This window comes from Eschrichtius robustus, chromosome 13 (assembly GCF_028021215.1).
Source record: "Eschrichtius robustus isolate mEscRob2 chromosome 13, mEscRob2.pri, whole genome shotgun sequence".
NCBI classification, from domain to species: Eukaryota; Metazoa; Chordata; class Mammalia; order Artiodactyla; family Eschrichtiidae; genus Eschrichtius; species Eschrichtius robustus.
Window position 1 is genome coordinate 103,019,020 of NC_090836.1, and position 16,582 is coordinate 103,035,601.

At 65.0% G+C, this 16,582-nt stretch overlaps 1 protein-coding gene across 2 annotated transcripts in view; it reads right to left on the reverse strand.

Moving 5' to 3' along the window:
• WNT7B (Wnt family member 7B) overlaps positions 1–13,820 on the reverse strand; it is a 49,066-nt gene extending 35,246 nt beyond the window's left edge. Inside the window, exon 1 of one of the 2 annotated variants that reach the window (XM_068561309.1) lies at positions 13,750–13,820. In XM_068561309.1, coding sequence (XP_068417410.1) covers positions 13,750–13,820 — 71 coding nt within the window. Of the gene's footprint in view, positions 1–9,242; positions 9,326–13,749 lie in introns of those variants that run through there. The other variant, XM_068561308.1, reaches the window with a different exon arrangement.
• Positions 13,821–16,582: the final 2,762 nt, after the last annotated feature.

The window sequence follows — 16,582 nt, forward strand, 5'->3', positions numbered from 1 at the left end:
AGCGCTTCCCGGGGCTAGAGCACCTCCCCGAGCTCGGGGGGCCCCGGGGCTTGGCCCAGGTGGCCCGTGTCCTGAGCACCACCCTTGCCTTCCACTGCCAGCCCCCGGTTAAAGGAGAGGGGCAGTACCTTGTCCCCAGCCACCCAGCCACCTGGCAGGGATTTGGCGTCGGAGCCAAGAGCGGGACGGGGCTCTGCAGCCTTTCTTCCCACCTCTGGCTCTGCCCCAGGCCCTGGCTGTCTCCTCAGCATCCTTCCACTGCCCTGCCATCCTCCGGCCTCCCCCCGCTTCCTCCCCCTTCCCCCTCCCCTCCCCCCCCCCCAACCGCCGCAGGAGTCCCGACCGCAGAAGGAAGGTCAGGGGTCGGCTCTGGGTTACACTCAGACTTGACTGCAAACCCTTGCTCTCCGCTCCTCTCTGGGACAGGATGGGAGACAAGCACGTGGCCCGGGGGGTCAGCCAGAGCCTCCCCTCCGACGCCCACTCCTCAGGGCAGAAGCTAGACATCGAGGACTTCCCTAGGCCATGGAGTCACCGCCGCTCAGACCCTGCCTCACTCCTGGAGCTGCACAAGAGGAAATAAAGGAGAAGGGCCCGGGGGGCGGGGGGGGGGGGGGGAACGTTCCGCTCCTTACACAGCTCCAGCAGCTGCGGCCTGGAGTGAAGCCCTGCCTGACCACACAGCCCCGATGCGGCATTTCCAGGCCAGTGCCTCCGGGGTCCCCCGTGCCCTGGGTGATGAACCCAGAGTCCCTGTGTGCTCCGAACTACTGGGGACAGGGTGAGTGACCAGAGCCCAAGGCTGCTGATTCCCTGTCCGGTGCGCCACGGCACCAGCCTCACGGCCAGCCCTGGGCTCCTGCCCCATCACCCCGTGCACACTCCTTGAGCACCCCGACGGCCCAGCGCCTGGCATCCCAGCCTATTTCATGGACCTGAGGCTCAGGAGGGTCACCCTGGGAACCTGGGCATGCTGGACACCATGCACCACCGCCAGGGCAGTGCCACCATGAGGGGTGACGCCGCCGCCAGGGCACTGCCAGGGGCTTGGTCCATTGGGGCCACCAAGCCAGCACTTTAGCCTGCTGCAGGGCCCAACCCAGGCAGACGGGGCACAGAGGACACAGGAAAGGCCTGGGGAGACGGGGGCAGCAAGGTGATGGATCTGGCTGCCGCCGGAGGGGGGCGTGTCAGCAGCACCCGGAAATTCGCAGCACTCCCAGCCAGTCACCCTGGAAAGATGGGAGTCCTCCAGGCACCCAGACCACCCCGTGTCCACCTGCGCCAGCACACCTGGGACCTGGAGGCCTCTGCCACCACTGGGCAGTGGGCCCTGACCAGGTCAGTGGGCCTCGCTGAGCCCCAGACACACAAGCAGCCATCTGACCATCCAACATGTGTTTACTGGGAACCAACCGAGAGCCGAGTGCTGTGCTGGGCGCTGGGGGAGGGGGCAGTGGTCAATCCCACAACCGCAGGCCTGGCCTCTCCAAGCCTGGGTGCTGACAGGGCTCCCCTCCCACACTCGGCCTCCCATCAGCCCTGCAGATCCCGCCGGGGAAATCCGCCCCCTCCCCTCGGCACCCCCTGTGCCCGAGGCCGGCGGGACCAGCCTCCTCCCCTCTCCCCTGTCGTCCACCCTGAGCCCAGGTGCTTTCCTCAGCTCTGGATGAAGCTACTCATCTCTGTCCCTGCAGCTCCCCAGGCCTGGGGCAGCTGCCCTGCCCGCACTCCGACCTCACCTCCCACTGCCCACCCTACTCTGACCAGCCGCCACCCGCTCCCCATCCCGGTCATCCCGCCACCGCTGCCAGCAACGCCATCCTCCTTCTCTCCGGCACATTCTTGAGGACCCAGTTCAGAGGTCACCTTCTGTGAGAGGTTTTCCCTGGTCTACCCTCACTGCAGATGAACTAGCATTCCTGCTGTGGGTACCACAGGGCTTTGCATAATCATGCGGAAGGAAGGGGGCTTCCCAACTACACCTGCACACGTGGCCAGTCTCGTTCCCCTGGCACAGGGGCTGCAGTGGGTGCTGCTGGTGTGGAGAGCAAGCTCGGACTGCTGGGGAGGACGGGCGGGAGGGCAGGAGGGGAGAGGAGGGCCCCTGAGCATCTAGGCCTATCACCCGGATGGAGAAACTGAGGTCCAGAAAAGGGGAGGCTTGCCCACAAGGTTGCCTCAAGTCCATGGCACAAGGCACCATACACATGCTGAGCCGGCAGAGGTCACAAGCTGGCCAGCTGGGGCCACCTCCTCTCTGCTCAAGCCGGTCTCAGAGGGAGAAGGTCAGGGCCCATGGCCGGGAGGGACCCAGGGCAGGAATCTGAGGGCTTCTCGGCTCCCCCGCACCTACCAGGAAAGCGTCCCTCTGGCCCCAAATCCAAATGGAGGCAGCCCCTGAGCTTGAGAAAGTCCTCCCTCAGAGCCTCATGACTCCTGGTCAACGGACAGTTCTAACCAGCTGGGTTAGTTGGTTTCTCCACCCATGTGAGGTTACAGGCAGCGAATTAGAAGGCAGTGGAGTTTGCTGAAGGCAGGAAACCTGCATCAGCAGAATGCCATGAGAGGCAGTACAGACCTAAGGGTCAGGCAGATCCAGGTTCGAATCTGGGCTCAGCCCTGTTGAGCATGACCTAGAGGGTTATTCGGTGCTCTGACCTTCATGCTCCTCCCAAGTGGGAGGCCCTTGCTTAGCTCCCCTTTTCCGGCAGCCTGGGAGGGAGCAGATTCAAAGCAGACCCCAGATGTCTGCACACATTCACCCCACGAGAGAAAGCCTTTCCAGGGGGACCTGGTCCCGCAGAAGTGGAATGCAAAGCCCTGTGTCCCCAGTCAGGGGCCCAGGGAGCAGGTAGTATGTTCTGGAGGAATTCCTATTCGAAAGGGTTTTGCAATTTGGGACAGTGAGGGCCTAAGTCTCAGCTCTGGATCCCTCGACACCCTGGCCCTTGGCACCCTGGCAGCACTGCCACATGCTACGGGGAGGGTGAACCCAGCCACCACCAACCCTTCCAAAGTCTCCTGCCAGGGGCCTGCTCCTTCATAGCTCCAGCTGGACATGGCACCAGGGCTTTCTAGCACAAGGAATACCTCTGGCCTGGGAGGCACGTGGAGAAAGGTCGGGAGCAGGGATGGCCATGGGGGGTGGTTCCAGAAAGGGATGGAGGCCCACAGGTGTCACTGGGATGGGACTGCCAGGGGCTGCTGACTTGGGCTCTTCCAGACCACAGCTGATGCCAGGGAGCTGCTTGCTGGGCAGGGTGGAGTACCCACCCTGAGGCCCGCTCCAGGCAGCAGGCAGGCTTTAGGGTCTGCGGCAACAGTGTCTACCTGGGGGCTGCAGAATTTTAGTGTCTTCTACTCACAGCCTCAGATCGAGCCCTTCTGGCATCCCCAGTGCCTCAGAGGCCACCTGCTCCGCCCCGAAAGTGGGAGAGGCATCAGTGGGCAGGGGTCCAAGCCCTGCTCTGTGTTCCGCTGCTGAGGCTGTGGGATGACCTGCCCAGGGCCCCAGCATCCCCGTCCATGGAGCAGGCCGACCACACCGCATGGCTGCCTCACACAGAGGACCAGGAGTTCTGGCTTCCTTCCAGGCAAGGCCTTTCCCCATCATCCCGAGCCCTCACTCCCGCGTCTGCTTGTATGCCTCCAGGGCTGGAGAGCTCACTGCCTCCCTGCCAATAGAGGGGCTGGCCCAGAGGATACGGACGCCCTGGGTGGGAGGCAGGACCGGGAGGGGGCCTGGGCAAGCGGAGCAGCTCTGTGATGGAGACCGGGAAGATGGAGAAAGGGAAGAGGAGCGCACCTGTGCCCACCCCCACCCCGCCGGCTGGCCCGAGGGGAGGCCCCTGCCCTGAGCCAGGGAAGGAGGACAAATGGTGGTTTTGTCCTTGGCCAGCCGGCGGCCCGCACCACACAATGACCCTTTCATCAGGCTGAGGGAGCCCTGGGCCGGGGTTTCATCTGACAAGGGAGGGCGCCGGCCTCCTGTCCCCTTGCTGGGGGAGTTGGGGCGGGGGGGAGGTGAGCTGTATCTGAGCTGGACCCAGGACCATGCAACATGGAGGCCTCAGGGAGCCAGCTGAAGCCCCTCCATCTGCCCCAGGAGGAGCGAGGCCCCAGGAGGTTAGGGGGCTGGCCACAGGCCACATGGAGGGGCCTGTTCTGGGTACCCCAAATCCTGAGCTGACAGAGGGTCTGCATCCCCACAGCCAAGACCTCCACCCCACCTCACCCCCTCGCCTGCCACCACCCGCAGGGTCCTTCCAGGGCAGTCGGACCATGGCATTGGTCCAGGTCCCCAGCCCAGTTCTGGGCTCCCCGCAGGCTGAGCAGCCCTGGCCCTCTGCTCCCCAAGGCTGGCATGAGGCTCCGGGGGACACGAGTGTGTGGGGAGGGCAGAGGCAAGGAGTGCAACTTGCCAGACCTGTGTCCATGGTGTCCCCAGAGAAGCCCAATGAAACAATGTGCGGTCAGGGCGTCAAAAATCAGAAATCACTCCCCTTCGTGGTGACCTCCCCGCTCCAGGGCACCTCCAACAGCTGCCTGTACCACCCCCGAGGCCCCAGAGATCCCGGGACTCCTCTCGCTATTGGACCAGAGCCGGGAGGGCTGCTACCCAGAGGTGACCTCAGGAAAGGGCCTCTCTCCTGGACCCCGACATTCTTGTCTGCCCACCTCAGTAAGATGCTGAGAGGCTCCCTGGAGAGAAAACCTGGGTGAATATGTTTGCCGGTGAGTATCGTTCCTTCTTCTAAGAGTCTCAGTTGTGCTCCTGTTTAGTCTGGGCAACTCCCATCCATCCTTCAAAACCCTGTCTAGGTGTCACCTCCTCCAGGAAGCCCTCCGAGATCCCCTAGAGAGTTCATCACTCTCTACTGAACAAGCACAGACACAGGGCCTCCCTCTGTCACGGGTGGCCAGCCTCCCTGCTCCTAATAGCTGAGAACAACCCCATCTTCTGAGCACTTACTGTATACCAGGCACCCAGCAGAGCTCGTCTCAGCATTTGCTTGTTGAAGTCTCACACCCCCTCTAGGTTACTGTTCCCATGGCCCCCACTGTACGGAGGACACAGCTGAGGTTACGGGATGCACCCAGGCAGTAAGAGGAGGAACGGTGATGTGAACCTGGTGTCTGCGTCACCATCAGGCCCCTTGGCTTCACAAGGACCAAAGGGAAACCTGGTTAGAAAATGGGCCCTTCGGGGCTTCCCTGGTGGCGCAGTGGTTGAGAGTCTGCCTGCCAATGCAGGGGACACGGGTTCGAGCCCTGGTCTGGGAAGATCCCACATGCCGCAGAGCAACTGGGCCCGTGAGCCACAACTGCTGAGCCTGCGCGTCTGGAACCTGTGCTCCGCAACAGGAGAGGCCGCGACGGTGAGAGGCCCGCGCACCGCGATGAGGAGTGGCCCCCGCTTGCCGCTGCTAGAGGAAGCCCTCCCACAGAAACGAAGACCCAACACAGCCAATAAATAAATAAATAAATAAATGAATAAATAAATAAATAAATAAAATTTAAAAAAAATGGGCCCTTCTCCTGCGGGCCACAATACATAGCTGCAGGGCCTAACGCAGCCCTGGGAGGAAACATGTGGGGACCCACCTTCCCCTCCCGACCCTCCCGACCCACATACAGAAGGTCGAAGGAGTCATGTCCAAAATGCACCACTTCCCCCTTTAACTAGTGGCTGACGAGCCTCACTCACACGTCAATGATGTCTCGAAGTTCTCTGTGATCAGAGCAGTTATATTCGCATATCTTGAGCTGGGGGGGTCCCTTGGGGGTTGAGATTTTGTCAGGTTCCCCAGCTCGGCTCACCCGTGTGCACACCCCTCCACAGAGCCACACGTGCTTTTGAATCCCAGTGGCGTATGGGCCTGACCTGAGCCTGTGCTGGAAGGCTCTTCATTTCCAAGTGACCGACGACAAGCGTACTGAGGCCCAGAGAGGCCCATGGACCTGCTCGAGGCCACACAGCAGAGTTCCTCCCGTACCGGGACACGCACAGTCTCCTAGGCTAGGAGCTGCTCCTCCCCAGGGCAACCTGTCCCCGCCTGAGCCGGTGGCCCCATTCTGCCCCCACGTAGGCTGCGATACCATGGGACTGGGCCTGATTCAGCAGCCCCCTCCCAGGGTCATGTCCACAGGGCTTCTGGAACTGCGGTTGGCACCACCAATAAAGCCACAGCGGCAGAGCCGGGAAGAGGCCCAGCCTTGGCAGGGCAGTGGTGAGCGCCCTCACCCCCACGGCCAGGTGGTCGGTGAGTAACTGCCCCGTCACCATGACTCACCCTGCTCCCCAGAGTGGCGGTCACCATGAGAAACTCGTACCGGAAGATCTGGGGGGATCACTGCAGCCAGCCCCACATCTGGGAGAGGGAGGCCGAAACCGGAAGGGACCTGCCCAGGACAGTAGGTCAGCCCTGTCCTGGCACGAGGCCTTAGCCTGGCCCCCAGACCCGCCGACCCGGCACCGCAGGCCCTCCCCTCGGCCTGCAGTCCCCCACCTGCCCTCCCTTAGGCCCTTGCTGACCCCCACCGGCCCTGAGAGCGCCGGCTCTGACAACAGTGGAGAGCGGCGCTGGCCGGAGCTGCCTCGGATGGCCAGCCAGGCCAAGCTCAGAGTCCGGCAGGGGCTCGGGGCTCTTCCAGGCCAGCACACCCGTCCGACCAGATCAGTGGCAGCGGCCCAGGCATGCATCTGGGATTCGCTGTGCACGGACCACAGCCCGGGATGCGGAGCCGGGAGAGCAGCCCAGATGAAAGGGGCAGGATCAATTGTCCGCCAGTGTTTGTGATCCCAGCAATGGATGCCTTCTGGAAAGTTCTCTGGAGCAGAAAGAAGCCTCTGCCCAGGGCCCCCTCCTGCCCCTGGCATCCTCAGATCCCCAGGGCCAACCTTTGGGAGTATTCTGAGAAGGCTACTGAGATGGGCTTTACCAATGACCCCCAACAGTGATCGAAGCACTTTGCACTGCTGCCTCACCTGCATTCAGGCCTCGGCTCATAGACGGCCCACAGGGTCTTCTCTCCACACTCACGTTCATTTGCATCACTGAGGACCTGCTTCCACCCATGGCATCTGACACCCCTAACCCTAACCCTAGTCAGCCCTATGCCCACCAAGAGTGGCGGGAGCCCCAGAGATGCCGGAGCCTCCCTTGCTCCCTCTCGGGAACGCTGGCGTTAGTTTCTGCTCAGGAAAGGCTGGCATCAGCACTTTCTTCCCCCTGGGGCTGAAGGTCAGGCTGGACTGACAGTGGGGCAGGGGTTGCTGAAGGCAGGGCAGGGGGCAGAGTCTGCCTTACCGCCCTCCCCCACACACGCACCCACTCCAGACCCCAGCACTGGTCCAGGAACGTTCGGGAAAGCTGTTGCCTTAGGAGAATTTCTGCCAACAAAGCTGGCGGTGCACACTCGAGGAGCGAGCCTCTGTGGGCACAGATGGCAGTCACGGCAGGCCTGGATTTGGGGTGCCAACCCCCAAAGGAAAACTTAGGGTCTGTGGAGGTGTACTGGCCACCACCTGCCCCAGAGCCCCTCAGCTGCGGCCCTGGCATCCCACTCTCACCAGCTCCTGAGCCCTGAGCCCACCTCCTCGTCCCAGATTCTTACTCCAAACCACCCGGGGAGGACTCCTGGTTTCCCACCCCTGGACACCTCCCCGTTAACGCCAGACCTCAGCCAGCTGGCTCCAAAAGTGATTTCTTAAGCAGAGTAGCTACCGATTCCCTAGTAAGGCTTAAGATTGACATGCTGGGGATTCTGGGGAGGGGGAGGCTTCTGGATCTCCACCTCCGACCTCTGAGAACCAGAGGCTTGAGATTTCAAGACCTCCTGAGTCGATCCAGATCCCGGGAGGGTCGCCACAGCAGGACTCTCTGGCCTGGCACTTTCCTAGCCTGAGTCCCCAATGATCAGGCGTTCCCCACCCGGCTCCGAGCCCTGCCCTGGGCGGCCTGCCCCCCCTCACCCCAGCTCCAGGCGATGCCTCCGCAGCCGGGGCTGCCCGCCGGGCCTGGAGCGCTCTCTGCGCCCGGACCTTGTAATTATGTCCCACAGCCCGGGAAACCGCGGGCCTCGCAGCATCTGGCTGCGGTTGCGAACTTTTGTTTCAAGATGCGCGACTATTTATAGAAGGAAAACTGGTAGGATAGTAATTTCCTAGGAGCTGGAGGAGAAATTGGCTGCGTCTCTATTAAAAGGGGGCGGGGGCGCGGCGATTTATTAGGACTGCGGCCGCGCGGGGGGAGGGGGTGGCGCAGGGAGCGGGAAGGCAGCGGCTGCCCCCTCTGGCCGCGTTAGGCGACCCCGGACGTGGCCCGCGTGTAAAGGAGGGGGAGGGGGAGGGGAGGAGAGAAGGGGGGGAGAACTGGCTCTGAGGTTTAATCAGTAGCATCCAGCTTAAATTCCCCCAAACGGCGGTTCCATAAATCAAACGTCTTTTTAAATCGGAGGCCAGAGCATATGCGTCCCATTAGGAATCCGGCGAAGCCACCGCTGCGCCGACGCGCCCCTCGGCTCCCTGGGCCCGGACGGGCCCTGCCGGGAGCTTCCCGGAGCCCGGCGGGCGCTGCCCGGCCCGACGCACCCGCGCCCCATGCTCCTCGCGCTGCCTTGGCCGGCCGCACGCGCTCCCTGCGCGCCCCCCTCGCCCCAGACGAGGAGTCGGCCGCGGCGAGGGTCGGGCCGCTCGGCGCGGCGGGAAGCCGCGCGAAACCACGGCAACCTCGGAGGACAGCTTGGGTGCTGTCTGGTGGGACGCGGCGTGCACGTGTGTGCCAGTGTGTACGCGGGGGAGCGGATGTGTGCGTTCGGCTCTCTCGAGTGTGGCACGGCCGTGCGGGCCGCGTGTATCTTTATAGGGAGGGGGATCCCGTTGGTCCAGGATTCGGCTGGGAGGCGCAGGGTATCTCCGCGCTACCCGCGCGCCCTCCGGCCCTCGCGCTCCGTGCGCGCAGCCAGGGCTACGGGCGCCGTCAGGCCTCTAGCGGGCCACCCTTTCCCTGACCTCAAAGCCAGAACTTCTCACTGCCTCAGCCGACCCCCCAACTGCTCAACTTTGGCGGCTTAGGCCGGCTAGAAGACCCATAGTGCCCCCGCTCCCGCGCGCGCCGGGCACCCGGCGCCCCGCCCAGGGACCTCACTGCCGCGTTCCCTGCTCGCCCAGTTCCAGTGCTGGAGCCCAGGGAGGGGGCCCCCACCCGCCCACCCCGCGTGTGACCCGCGGCACTCACAGGTAGCTGCCGCTGGACAGGATGAGAAAGATCTGCGGGCAATAGACGGAGAGGAGCGCGCTGCGCGGCGACAGCAGGAGCATGGTGGGCCGGCGCTCCTGGCGGGGCTGCGCAGGCCCCGCGGGCAGAGCGCGTGGGCCAGCTGAGGCCGGGGTCTCCGCGGCCCTCCCAAGGTAGGGCGGCGGAACGCGGCGCTAGGGAACCGAGCGCGCGGGCCCCGGCGCAGTGGTCGCCCGTGCCCCGCCTCCAGGGCCGCGCATCTCGCTGGGGCTGGGGCTGCGGCGGGCGCTGGGGCTGGAGTGCCGGGAGGCGAGCGGGCAGTGGGCAGCGAGTGCGCCTCGGCCGCCGTCTGGCCCTCCGTCCGTCGATCGGTCGGAACCAGCTCTGTCGCTCGCTCTGGCTCACGTCTTCAAGTCTCCTGAGGCGCGCGGCTGCCATTGGACGGGCCACCCCTACATCCGCCTCCTCCGCGGGCGGGTTTTTTAAAGGGGAGGCTGACCGAAGCGTGCGGCGGGAGCCGCCTCCAGGGCTTTGCCCAAACCGCCTTGGCTCGGACAATCCCCCCAGCCACCAACTTCAGCCAGCCACACCGCTCTGGCCCGCTCTGGAGGGTGCACCTGGGGGGAGGCACCGCGGGATAACCGCGCGGGGGCGTGCGCTTCTCCTGGGTGTTGTGCTGGGCAATGTCTGCTCCGGTGTGCGTGCACGTGCCTGCATGTGCCTGCGCGTGACTGCGGGAGCGTGGGCGCGTCTGTGAGCGCGCAGGTGTGTGCGCCCAAATGCACTGTGTTCGCTGCGCCTCTGCCTGCGTGCGGCCCTGGGTTTGGTGAGACTGGCTGTGGGTCGCATGCACTCACTGCCATGGCCAACCAGGCCCAGCGTGGTAGGGCTCAGCTGTGCGCCAGCGCGCCGGCGTCTCTGCAGGGTCCTGCCTCTGAGTCTCTTTGGAGAGGCTCTGCACTTGTTGGAGACCCCCCAACAAGTGCATAGAGGCCCCCAACTCTGGCTTCCCCCACCTCACTTCTTTTACTCTCCTCTGAGGGGTTGGCTGGGATAGGTGTGGGGCGGAGCACACCCACAAGAACACACTTCTCTGAACAATCCTCCTTCCAGTGATTTTTTTAAAGCCCAAAGCACAAGGTTTTGAGTCCCACCTCCTATTGTCTGCCAAGCCAGGCTACATATGAATGTCTCTCTAGATGCAGTGTAGATCCCTTAAGCAGGAGCTAAGGCACAAAGAGGGAAGGTGACAAGACAGGAGAGGTCTGTGCAATATGGCCAGTGGCCCCAGAGGGAGTGGATTTCCTGGCTTCTAGACCTGGCATGGAGACTTGTCCCCAGCATCCAGGAGGAGGGGGCCGCCTCCCCTACCTTCATCCCTCTGGGCCCTTCTGCCTCTCCTGAACCCCCAAGAGCAGGAGGCAGTCATGGAGCAAGGCTCATCCTGGGGCTTCAGGACCCCGGTTCCAGTGGGCAGAGGGTACCCAGACTCCAGACGACGGTTCCTCCCGGCCCCGGCTCGGCCTCCTCCACGGCTGCAGCTTGGAGGCTGCTCAGTTCCAAAGTGAGGAACTGTGCCTCCTCAAAGCCAGGTGCTGTGAAACTGCCCCAATCCAAGGTGCATCTGCTTTTGAAGCCCCGATCCGCAAGAGGGTTTCAGGGGCTGAGTTCTCCGTTCCCGCCGGCCCAGGGGCTCCCCCAGAGGCTGCACATCTGCACACGCACCCGGGCTGAGGGGCACGTGTGTATGGTGGCTGCACGTGCAGAGGTGGGGGTGAGGGAAGATGCTCCTGAACGTTCATAATCATGGGGGTATGGGCGGGGGGAGGGGGCTGTGATCACGGAATAGTCCCCCAATGCATACAATCTCAAGATGTTTCCTTGGAACTTTTATGATCCTAAAATCCCAACTCCTGGGATTCGTCATGGCCCTGGAATACACTATCTGGAGGAGTCCCCAGGTGCCTGCAGCTGCTGTGATATCGTTACCAATAAGAAAAGGTCGACTTTATTGGGACGCCCTCCACCCCCAGATCAAAGGCCCTCAGGACTAACCTTCCCAGCACCCAGTGAAGGAGGCGCTACTGTTACCCCATTTTTCAGACGAGGGAAGGTGGGCTGGGAAGTTAAAGAGCTCACCCAAAGCCACCCAGTGAGGGGTGAGGGGGAGGATGGATCCCTAAGCCTTGTCCTTATGCACTGGGCTTCCAAGTCATTCAACCCCTTAGGTCACATCTGGCCCAGCTGCCCCTCCTCCCCACCTCGTGTAGCCAAGATGGCTTGCAAAGAAAGCAGGCCCCTTCACTCCAGTACAGGCACCGTCAATGTGGTGGTGACAGGGGCTGAGTCCCCTCCCCTTCCCGCCCTTTGGCAGGTCCCAGGGTGACTCTCTGGCTTTCCTGGATGTGGTTCCACAGGGGTGTTTGGAGACCACGTCTTCTCTCCCCATAGGACTGGGAGAATATATGTTTTAGGGGGCACGCCGGGGGGAGGAGTCCCCCCCTCCAGGGCTCCTTGGTGGGGCAGAGGACAGAGAGGCTCGGCGAGCTCTGGTTCGCTGTCTCATGCGCTCCCAGAGAGGCTGGCACAGGTGCCTGGGCACACGGGCTGGGTCTCACTCACTGGGTTCTCTCTACTCAGACACTGGCCGCCATCCTGTTCAGAACGGCCAGTGCTGCGGTCCCATTTACAGAGGGGAACGAGGAGGCTCAGGAAGGAATGGCGAGGGGGAACCTGCCCGAGGTCACATCAACCTCGAGCCCTGGCCCCAGTCCTGGGCACCGCCTTCAGCTCCTTCCACAGTCGCGGGCTGGGGAGGTGGGGATGGATTCATAGAGTTCTTCCTGCAGCCGGGGGAAGGGGTGCTTTCCGATGACTCCTGTTGAGGAGCTGGTGTTAGGAAGAGCAGTCAGAGGTGGACGTCCCAGCTCTGCCACCTACTCTTGCAGACAGTGACTTGGCCTCCCTTGTTCCGTGACTTCCTAGTCCTTAAAACGGGAGGAGTAAAAGCACTCGCCTCCAGGGTTGCCAGGAGGCGATAAGGCCTCAGTGCTGAGAACCAGGCAGCAGAAGGCAAGCCTCATTAGGGGTTGCCTGTTACATTGGGGGGCACAGGGGGAGTAACTGCAGGGGCTCCCGGAGGGTCCGGAAAACAGTGCCTCCCTCCCCACCCCCCCACCCCCCCGGCAGGCTCAACACACTGCACCCTTACCTCCCATAAACACACACCCAGGGACACAGCCTACAACAGACCCACAATAAACAGCGCCACCAGCAGCCGCAGACACGCCCGCCCAGGCCTGCAGAGCTGAGGCTAGGACGGGGAGCTTCCAGCCGTGCCTGTGCGGCCGCTGGCCTCAGTCCCTGCCGGCCCTGGGCCTCAGTTTCTCCATCTGTAAAATGGCGGAGGAGGCGCTGGATGGAGAGGCAATGGATGAAATTACTCTCAGGTCTGCTTCTACCTCTCCGCCTGGGGGGCCGCGGCTCGGCTGGCGGCACCGGTGCCGGCCCTCCCTCGGGGCTGTTCACCGGCTTTGCCCGCGGCCGGGACCGGGCCTGCCTTCCCCCCCGTTGGCGGCGCACAGTAGGTGCGCAGGGCGCGTCGGGGCGCGGAGCCGTGGGCCCCCCGGGCTTGGTGGACCGCCCCCCCCCCTCACGGTCACACTGCCCGCCCACCCCCGCTTCGAGCGAGGCCGAGACAGATTCTGTCTAAAGGAGATCGCAGCTCAACAGGTAAGGACTCGGCTGGGTTCAGGAATGTGGAAATACGACTCGGAGCAGCTACTGCAGCAAGCAGCGAGCGCGGCCCGCCGGGAGCCCGCCCGCCCGCCCGCCGGGCCGCGCGAGGGGGAGCGCGGCGAGAGGGGGCCCGGCCGAGGGCCCCGGGCGGGCGGGGGCGCGGGGCCCGGACCGAGCCCGAGGCGGCCGGGCCGCCCGCTCGGCCCCTCCCGAGCCAGCCGGACGAGTTGTCAAGGTAATTTCAACACGTCCGGGTGATGGAGAGAGACGAAGGGCCGTGGCGGGTGCCCAGGCCGGCGCGCTCGCTGCCGGGGTGCGCGCCCCCCGCCCGCCCGGGGCCCTCGGCCGACCGAAGCCCCCCGCCCCCCGCCCCGGCGCGCCCTCCAGGCGGCGAGCGCTCGGCCCGGGCTCGGCGCCCAGCGCAGCCCGGGGGAGGGAAGGCGCGTCCCACCCCCGGGGCCTGGAGCCCAAACAGGTGAAAGTACGCGCCGGGCACGCTCGCCGCTACCAGCGAGCCTGGCCGCCCGCGCGTCCTCCTCTCCCTCCTCCAACCCTGGGCTGGGCGCCCCTCGGGCATACCCGCAGCTCAAAGGGCTCGGCTGCGTCTCTGCAGGGCCGGGGCGAGCGTCCAAGGCGCAGGCCAGCCCCGGATCCCCGAGGGCTGCCCGTGCCCCCCTCCGGTCCCCACGTCCCCTGGGGGACACCCTGGAAGCGGCTCCTTCTGGCTGCTCCGATCCCGGGCACCGGCCCCGACCACGGGGCTACTCACCCGAGCTTCACGTAGAGAACGCCAAAGCAGAGAAACACGTAGAAAATCCACTTGCGAAAGTTTCTGTGCATGATCCAGGGAGGGGGGCTGCGCCATAGACAGCGGCGGGCGGAGGGGACGCGCGGGCCGGGCGAGGGACGGGCAGGAGTCGGGGGCTTCGGAGGACAGCTCTCAGCCGGCACTGCGGCTCCGGCGGCCGGCGACGCGCGGGCACTCGGAGCGCGCTGCCACCATGGTGAGCCCGGGCCGCCGCCGCCGCGTGCGCCTGGGGGAGTGACCTGGGCCGGGGGCCGCAACTTCGGAGCCGGACTGTGTGACCGCGGGGCCCCACGAGGGCCGGCGGGGCCGAGGCCCGAGCGCGGCGGGCGGGCGCTGCCTCCACTGGGCGCAGGCGCCTGGGGCCGTGCGCGCCTCGCCGAGGGCTGCGGCGGCCAATGTGTCCGCACTTGTCGGCCTCCGCAGGTGACTCGCGGCCCCGGCAAGCGAGCTGCGAGCGTGCGAGCGCGCCCCAGGTAGGAGGATCCGCCTCCCGCCCGCCCTCCTCGCTCGCCGCGCGCTCTCTCGCCCTCGCTCGCGGGCTCTCCCCTCCCTTTTCTCCTCCCTCCCCCGTGACACACAAACGCATCTATCCCCCGGAACCCCCTCCCCAGGCCGGCTCTCTTCCGATCGCCCGGCCGGGACTGGGAGGGAGGAAGGGGGTTGGGTGCGCGGGGAGGGGGGGCGCGCGGGGGAGGGTGCGGCACCGAACAGACACCTGCGGAGGGGCCGGTCGCTCCTCTGCGCCCGCAAGGGTGGGGGGCCGAGGAGAATGGCCGATTCAGGCTGTGGTAGCCACTCGGCTTCCAGTTTCTAGTGGGGGAGGGAGAGACCACCCACCCACGCCCATCGCCGTCCTGGGCACGCTTACCCTACCCCCAGCAATTATCCACACGGGGTCCACCAGGGCCACACCCTTAGCCCAGGCACCTCTGCCAACGCTGCATGCCTCGATCAGACCCTCCTCCAGCGCCCAGGGTCCCCCCACACCTGTCACCACCGCTGCCAGTGGCGCTTACTCAAAGTAGGGACAGGGAAGGGACAGACAGATGCAGGGCGGTGGCTCGGACGACCTCCTACAGAAGCTGTTTGGCTCAGCACCATGATGGAGAGGGATAGGAGGAGGTTAAGGGGGCTTCCCTGGCTGTGTGGCAGGCTCCCACCCCCAAGGACTCCCTGACGGCTCTCCCCACCGCCCCCGGTCCCCTCAGTCTGCACCACCTCCTCTGCAGTGCCAGGCTCAGTATTCACGTTCGGTGCCCAGAGCGCGAGGTCAGAACCACCGCGGTGCCTCGCATACGGGAGTGGTCTGACTGGGTTCAGTCCTGGGCAGTGGGCACCCGGGCGGGCAGACCCTGCTGCTGGCCAAAGCCCTGTCTGTTCCGAGAGGGCAGGACGGTGACCCTCTGCCTAAGCGCTGTCCTGGCCAGGCTCCTGTCCCGCTCCGAGTGTCTACAGACCTGGACGCCTCTTGGGAGAGCGGATGGAACTGGGAAGCACTTAGTCCCTGAGGACCCACCGAGACCCGAGACTTGCTGGGGAAAGAGTGCCAGAGGTGGGGGAGGGGTGTTGCTTCCAGCCACCCTTGGTCCCACCTAGCCAAGCCCCAGCGGGGACTTCGCCTCAGTGTCTGCCTCCCTCCCGCGCCCCGCCGTCCCTCTCGACCCCCTGCTCCTGATCCCCTCTTAATCCTTCCAAATCCCCTGAACCTTTGCCACGACCCGGGCGCGGGCCGTTCCTCGGCCCCTGGATCCGAGGTGTGGCGGGGGCAGCCGTGCAGAGCGGGGCAGATAGGGAGCGTTCACAGATGAAAGGCACGTTGGAGATAAGCACAGGCAGGGAAATTGAGGCACAGAAAGAAGTGAAACGACAAGAGCAGCCTCACCCCCAAGTGTCCCCTGCGTCCCAGCGCCCCAGATGTCACCCCATTTCACGGGACGGGAAGCTGAGCCCGGGAAACGGGAGGCTGCTGGCTGGAGCCGGGCGGGCTGGGGAGCACGAGCCGATGCTGCCACCCGGCGGCGACACGGAGGACGCTCGGACGCGAGGCTGCGGGCGCGCCAAGACCCGGGCGGCAGCGGGGTGTCTCCGGCCGCTGGGGCCACGCCGGGTCCCGGGACTGCGAGGCGGACGGGGTGCCCCACCTGGCACAGGTTCCGGGGGCCACCTCCCCGCCCCAGCGCCACCAGCCTCAATCTCCGCCTCTGATAATGAGGCGAATCCTCGGGAGCTGAGGAGCGTGGCGGGACTTAAGTAATGACCCCCGCAGCGGCTGCTTGCTCCCGTCCCGGGGCCTCGGCGACCGCCCCAGACCTCACGCCTCGCGGCCCACCACCCCCAATCCGCTCCCGGGTTCGAGGTCGGGCAGGCTCCCGAACCAGCCGGCCCGGCGTAGTGGGTCCAGGAGAGGAGAGGGTTACGGCTAGGGGGTGGGACGCCTAGGTTAGTCCACTCACTCAGCGTGCTGCTCCGTGCCTCAGTTTCCCCGGGAGAACAGCACGTAGAGCCGCACCTCCCGGGACACTGGGGACAACGGCGCAGCGTCGTGCTGCCCCCTGCCGGCCGCGGGAGAAATGTCGGCGGAGCAGGTACCGCTGGGCCAGGTTTGAGGACCGCCCGCGTGACCTCCAGCGAGTCGCTCCCCGCCGGGGTCCGTCTCCAAGGGGGTCCCTGAATGGCTCCAAGATTGGGGGAAATCTGGGGTGGAAGAGCTCTATGAATCCCCTCCCCGTGTGTGTGCGCGCGCGCATGTGCAGTGGCACACACACACACACACACACACACACACACACACACA